A 6,596-nucleotide genomic window follows, 5' to 3' on the forward strand; every position below is an offset into this window, starting at 1 on the left:
TAATTGACGTACTATATCAATTGTATCGCCGCTTCTCTCATCAAAAAAGGCAAGGCGCTGATACTTTCCATTTCCTAACACGAAATTTTTTATGTATTTCGCAATCGCGCGCGTGCGCGATTTATAGCTATTTCATTAATCGCTATTCGTTATCTAACAAATTTTATTCTTAGCCTTCCGAATGCACGATAAAAAGCAAAGACTGTTTGTCTCTACTGCAAAATTAATGATCAATAATGCAGAATTAATGAACAATAAATAGGGAGAATTAATAAATCGTATTATATATGTCAAAATGCATTTTCTATATTGAAAGCCGTAAAATCACAAATTTTATGAATAATAGTGAAGAGAAGGAGAAAGAAAAAGAGGGAGAGAGAGAGAGAGAGAGAGAGAGAGAGAGAGAGAGAGAATAAAAAGAAGAAAATTTAGTTAAAGATTCATGAGATGAAATTAAAATGAAATCTAAATGACAAGATTTACAATTTAATTCTTAACAAAACGCAAAAAACGTAATTAATAAAAAATTGGCGTGCATTAGTGATAAATACTTTGTAAATTGTTACTTATTTGCGTACAACGACAAAGAGTGCCACTATCAAAATTTAATATTACGTAATATTGTTCCATTACTATTATTCCATTAAAAAATGTAATCACCTCATACGATTACATCTTATATTTACACGTTCGGACACATCGCCAATGTACACGCCATTTAATTCCTCCACCATGTTTTTTTTAAATATATAGGCTGTTTGAAAATATAACAACGTAATTGCTGGACGACTTTTAATAATAGACTCTAAATAAAGATAATAAACTTTTCTGCGTCCATTCATTAATGTTCCATTATCGATTGTAGGACAATTAGTACAAGTTGCAGCAGTACACCTCGAATAACATAGCGTATATCTTCCCCGTTAAGCATTACGACTTATAATTAATGTTCATGAAAATGAATCGCGATGAGTGCTTACATTGTCGTTGTTCTTTGTTGTTGCTAGATGCATAATAAAGGTGGAGAGAAAAATTATACAGAACTAAAATTTACATTTTAACGAAGGAAAATATATAGAATATATGTGCTCATTTCTTTCACCACTCGTTAATCTAAATAATAATAAAAAAGAAAGGATTTTATTTAAGCCTTATCGCTTACTTCGCTTAAGTAACAGTAAAAATAATCTCTATCATTTTTATATTGCTTAAACTCAATTCTGACATGTAGTAGCTTCTTATGACTTTCCAATCCATTCTTTGTATTTTGTTATGCGCCTGTAAAGACGCAGAATTCTTCTCGTGAAAATCTTCACGATACGAATGCTCCATTTTATCATATATTGTAAATACGTTAAAAAATATAATCTTGCACAATCGTGTGCAACGCGAGAGATTGCATTCGCATCTGGAATATACAAAACCAAACATTCATTTTAGTTGCACCAACACCATGAAGTAGGTCACCACGGCTCCCAGTACCTAAAATTTTTAGAAAATTGTTTATTACGCCATTCTATCATAATTTTATCTCTATCATATTTATCTCTATTATATTTATATTCTATTATAATAGATCATGAATGGAATCTTCTTAATTTCGTTATATAAGAATTGAATGAAAAGAGAAAACTCAAGAATATATTGAGATAAAATATCTAGTTTTACCGAAGCAAAGAGATCCAAAGACACCGTGAAGAACTTGGCCCCTGATATTGACATAGCTTTCTGACACTGCTGACATACGATTTGCACGAATGTCTTAGCTTCCTCCGATCCATCATACCAATGACAAGAATAAGCCGCCTCCATCACTGAAGTACTCTAAAAAAGAATGAATTTTTTTATTACAATTTATTGTATAAAATTGTATTAAAAAAATTAGTTTTTGCTTTTTAAATTTTTATTACATTTATCTTTATTTTTTTTATCAGAATGCCATTTTAAATTACAATGAAATATATATTTTATACTTGTGTTAAAATCGTCCCTGTCAAAATTTTTATGTTGAATTTTTAACATATCTGAGTATTAACTTAGCATAATGTGATTATTTGAATATATTTTGTGTCAAATTAATATTTAATTTTTTAATATTTTAATATTAGTATTAAAATAATATTGTTAAATTTTTCATTTTTTAGTGTTAAAACAACATGATTTATAAATGAAAAAATAACGTAAAAATAATAAGTTCTGAAAAAATGTAAATTGTAAGATAAATGAATAAAAGATAAATGTACTTTTTAAGTTAATACATCATAAATGTTAATTTTTTTAAGAAATATATTTACATAATTTGTGTGTTCAAAACGTTACATTTTTGTGTTAAGTTTTCCATAATGTTTGTGTTACATTCTAACATATTCATTTTGTTAATTAACACTAAAATTTTGATGGATCGTTTGGAACACATAAATTAAATGTATTAAATTTAACATAAATTTTTCAACTGTATAAAATTTCAGAAATTTATTAAGTCGTTTATAAATTTCCCATCATACGCACCTCTTCAATCAAGCGATTTCCAAATATGCAGAATAAAAAGACTTGGCCAAATGTATAGAGCACGTAGCCGATCGTGGAGGCTGCATATACATTTATACCGTTCACCTGTAGCATTTAAAACTCGTATGTATTAATACTTCTTGATATATTCGAGTTCGTTATTAATCCATCGACTTTGCATTACTTGTTTAACTAATTTATACGATCAATAAGTCATTTACTCGAGACCTTGAAAAGGAATCTGACTGGCAACTCACCTTCGTCGCTTGGTAAGCGAGCAGCGTTAAAGTGATGGTCGTCGTCAACATGTGAAGTAGAAGCGCGAAACCATACGCATCCCCGACCGCGGTAACCAATCTATATTGGAACAGTTATTATTATTATTATTATTATACTAATTCCGCCAATTGTTAAAGAGACGACCTATCTACGAGTGACTTATGCCGCACTTTAAAAATACCTTTGCAAGCAACTTATGAAAGATATATTCGCGATACCCATACATAGATATTATCTTTCATACATAGATACTGATTTTCATACTAAAGTGATTAAAACTAAGTTGAACAACTAAGACGAACAAATATTCCATTTCACCACGTATATCCTATTTCGTTGACCATTCATCGAGTTAACACTATTTCCAGTAAGTGAATGATCGATATGTCGAAACGCCTTGAAGAAAACGCGGTAGTTTGTATAGCGTCACACTTGGTTGTCACTATCGCGAAAAGTCGGATCTGCAAAATACGCTGGAATGTAATTTTGAAGCGAGACTGCGTAGATCTCAAAATTTTGAAACTCAGAATATCCAACGCGATATATAGACCGCTATGTGGAAACGTTTCTTCCCCTTAGACTACTTACGTAGGACATGACCTCGGTTGCGGTCAATATCTTTTACTTCCAATATTGCGTAGGTGATAATACGAATTTTTACCATTTGAATAATATAATTTGACTATCACAATGATTTTTTTAATCAATTTGTCTTTTAAGTCCCTAAGATCATCGACAATAAAAGGATTTGAAATGAAAAATAAACGAAAAGTTTCCAAAAGAAAAATTTTATTTTAAAATTTTTGAGTAAATATAACGTGAAATGTAGTCGAAATCGCGTCAGTCAAGATTGCATATTTTAATTTTCAATTAAAAAAAGTGTGTTAAAGAAAATGGAAAACAGTAATAAACGAGATCATTCTATCGATAAAATCGCACTGAAAAAAGAAGTGTTTAATTTTAAGATATTAAAATATTTTATTCTATTCTCTATTTCTTAAACACTTAAAGATGTTTTAGTTTTAAACTTTCTCAATCATATACAAAACACTACATGTTTAAAACGCATAGTGTTTTCAATCCAAACATGTAATGTTTTGTCTATTGAAAAAGTTTAAAGCCTGTTCCTGAAACATGTTTAAGTGTTTAAAAAATGAAGATAAGAATAAAACATTTCTTTTTACAATGCTGATGCTATTGTTTGAATCCTTTGAGTCCAATGATACTATATGAATGTGACAACGCGTGTCCATAGGTTGCGTGGGCGAAAATCTGTCATCACTGCGTGCGTTGGCGTTAGGTGAACCACGTGTGCTCACGTTACGTGCACGTGAACCGTCATGTCGAATACCATCCCCCCATGAATCGCTCAGTCCATACAATACACGACCCCCGTTGCGGTCAATATCGCGCTTTCTTAGAATAAATACTTCACCACCGTGGGAACACGCGCATCCCGTGCTAGTCGACGAGTGGCTTCGGCACCCCCGCGAACCTACAGGAACACGGCATCCGTCGCACCGTTATTGCGAAAAAAAATTTTCCCGAGGAGCAATCGATCTTGCCGCCGCCGATCGTATTCCGCATAGTCTGACTTTTGAAGAACGATGAGTGTCACAATTCGAAAAGAATAACGCTTTTAAAATAAAATTATTCATTATCGAAATGTTGAAAATAGAATTGTTCTATTTATCTATTTAGTTTTGAAGGACTAGATAGCATAGATTTTTTAAAATAACATCAATTATGTCGAAAATATCAATTTTTAAGAAGATTGTTTGACTAGATTTCAAACTTTCCTCCCAGTAATTATAATTATAGCTGTAATGTATTGTTACATACAAATTTCAATTAGTTTTGCTAAATTAGCTTTTCAAAAATATATTTATTATCTTATTTATGATTGTCTTTCTATTGATTTCTAGTGATTTTTAAAATTTTTTGAATATTTTACACATAAATATATGACCAAGTATATTATTGCAATAACAGTCTGATAACTCTCACATTGAATAACATATTAATAAATAGTACGAAAATTATCGATAAAAGTATTAGGAATTTAAACCGCGATATAGATTATATAAATAATATATTTGTAAATAATGAGTTTCATTAATTTTATCTTCATTTCTTCTTTATCAAATGATCAAAATCGCAAAACTATTATTTCATCCGTGGTATCAGATAAATGTTAAAATAATACAAATATAATATGTAATTGTATAAAATAATATATATGTATATTATATAAAAGGAGATAAAATTATTTTTCCCCAGTTTATATTACATATTAAATAATTAATATCAAGTATTTACATGTATGCCTCGAAGGAATAGTATTTGAAATGTGTTATGCATATTTTAAAATTTTATGATCGCGATGTTTGATCGCGTACACAACATACACACATAACTTTGTCTTCTTAATAATTGAGAGAATAGTTAGCGTGTCTTTCTATGGGGTCAATATAATGCCGACTATATACTAAATACTTTACACACCTTCAGGCGTGTTATACAAGATTATTCTGGGTCACTAGTCCACACAAGATGCAGATGACTTTCAAAGAAATGGTCCGTCATTCGCTCATAGAGTTGCATGAATTAACTATATGTCTTCAGTAGGTAAGTGGAACACGAGGAGAAGTGGTTTCGCATCTCTCATCACGGCATTCGATACTGAATCTTTTATCTTACGGTCTTCACGCTTTATCTTGTGACCTCTCTTTAGCGAGAATCGTCGGATTAAATCTTGTCGGATTTGTGCGACTTGTGCGGTAATAAAATTGACTGACCTGACAATATGCTTGTGTCTTTCAACCCAGTACTTGATGGCACTTCTGACGAGCATTTCTTGCTTCTTCGTTAATCCGTTCGGTCCTACGCCACCATTGAAAGTCATACCAGCAGTTGGCCGGAAAGTTGCCGTGAAGTCCTGTCGATTGCTGTATATATTACGAAGATCGAGATCCAGCATGTTGTCGCCCTGGGCTGCTGCTGAAGGTGGTGGTGGCTGATTGTTCTCATTCGATTCACGAAGATGATCCGCACTACCAGCCTATATATGCACAAAATAATCTCATTGACACATGAAGTCTGAGAAAAATTTTATGCAGAAATTTACATCGTTTTAATACTTTGGATGATAGAAATTGTTTCTTATGTCAACGTTAAATTTTGTTTGCTTAAGAAGCTAATTTTGATTAATATAAAAAGAAAATCCTATTTTTATTTTAAAATAGAAATGGAATTTTTTTTTATATTGATTAAAATTAGCGTCTTAAAAAAAACTTTTAAATGTGAAAAATAAAAAAATATATAGATTTAGATTTGAATGTGGGGAATAAAATTTATATAATCAACATTATCTGTGGAGATTGAAATTTGACAGACCTTGAAGAGCTCGCTGCTATTCGGTACCACCGTATCCAAAGTTGCGCTCAACTCCATGAGTGGTTTCATAATCTGTTTCAGGTGCTGCAACTGTTCGCAGGCAAACAATAACCATGAGCAGAAAAGCACATCCAATGAATTGGCATTAACAAGCATGAAGAACACCCAATAGAATTGGTAGATGAGCATCAATATATGCGTTATTCCCTTGCTGGCATCGAACGGATAGAACGAACGGACCAATAGTTGTGGCAACTATATTATAAGAAATATATACAGAATAAGAAAGATACTCGAATAATTATACCATACAATAACGTGTTTTAATTATATTGGTTATACATTACAATTTAAATTATGATATTTCATTATAATTCTGTTATTTAAATTATATATTATAATTTTAATAATTG

The 6,596-nt window shown here is 31.1% G+C and overlaps 2 protein-coding genes across 3 annotated transcripts in view; one reads left to right on the forward strand and one right to left on the reverse strand.

The window, feature by feature from the left end:
- Window positions 1-6,335, forward strand: part of LOC108684597 (mediator of RNA polymerase II transcription subunit 25) — a 37,034-nt gene extending 30,699 nt beyond the window's left edge. The window contains exon 16 of the mRNA XM_018188995.1: window positions 6,265-6,335. The gene's annotated coding sequence lies outside the window, so the exon portion shown is untranslated. The remainder of the gene's footprint in view (window positions 1-6,264) is intronic.
- Window positions 536-6,596, reverse strand: part of LOC108684598 (odorant receptor coreceptor) — a 7,963-nt gene continuing 1,902 nt past the window's right edge. The window contains exons 3-8 of one of the 2 annotated variants that reach the window (XM_018188997.1): window positions 6,184-6,438; window positions 5,586-5,848; window positions 2,766-2,865; window positions 2,509-2,613; window positions 1,669-1,824; window positions 536-1,482 (exon numbers count right to left, since the gene is read on the reverse strand). In XM_018188997.1, coding sequence (XP_018044486.1) covers window positions 1,432-1,482; window positions 1,669-1,824; window positions 2,509-2,613; window positions 2,766-2,865; window positions 5,586-5,848; window positions 6,184-6,438 — 930 coding nt within the window. In that variant the 3' untranslated portion in view covers window positions 536-1,431. The remainder of the gene's footprint in view (window positions 1,483-1,668; window positions 1,825-2,508; window positions 2,614-2,765; window positions 2,866-5,585; window positions 5,849-6,183; window positions 6,439-6,596) is intronic. The other variant, XM_018188998.1, reaches the window with a different exon arrangement.

Source organism: Atta colombica, unplaced genomic scaffold, assembly GCF_001594045.1.
Source record: "Atta colombica isolate Treedump-2 unplaced genomic scaffold, Acol1.0 scaffold136, whole genome shotgun sequence".
NCBI classification, from domain to species: domain Eukaryota; kingdom Metazoa; phylum Arthropoda; class Insecta; order Hymenoptera; family Formicidae; genus Atta; species Atta colombica.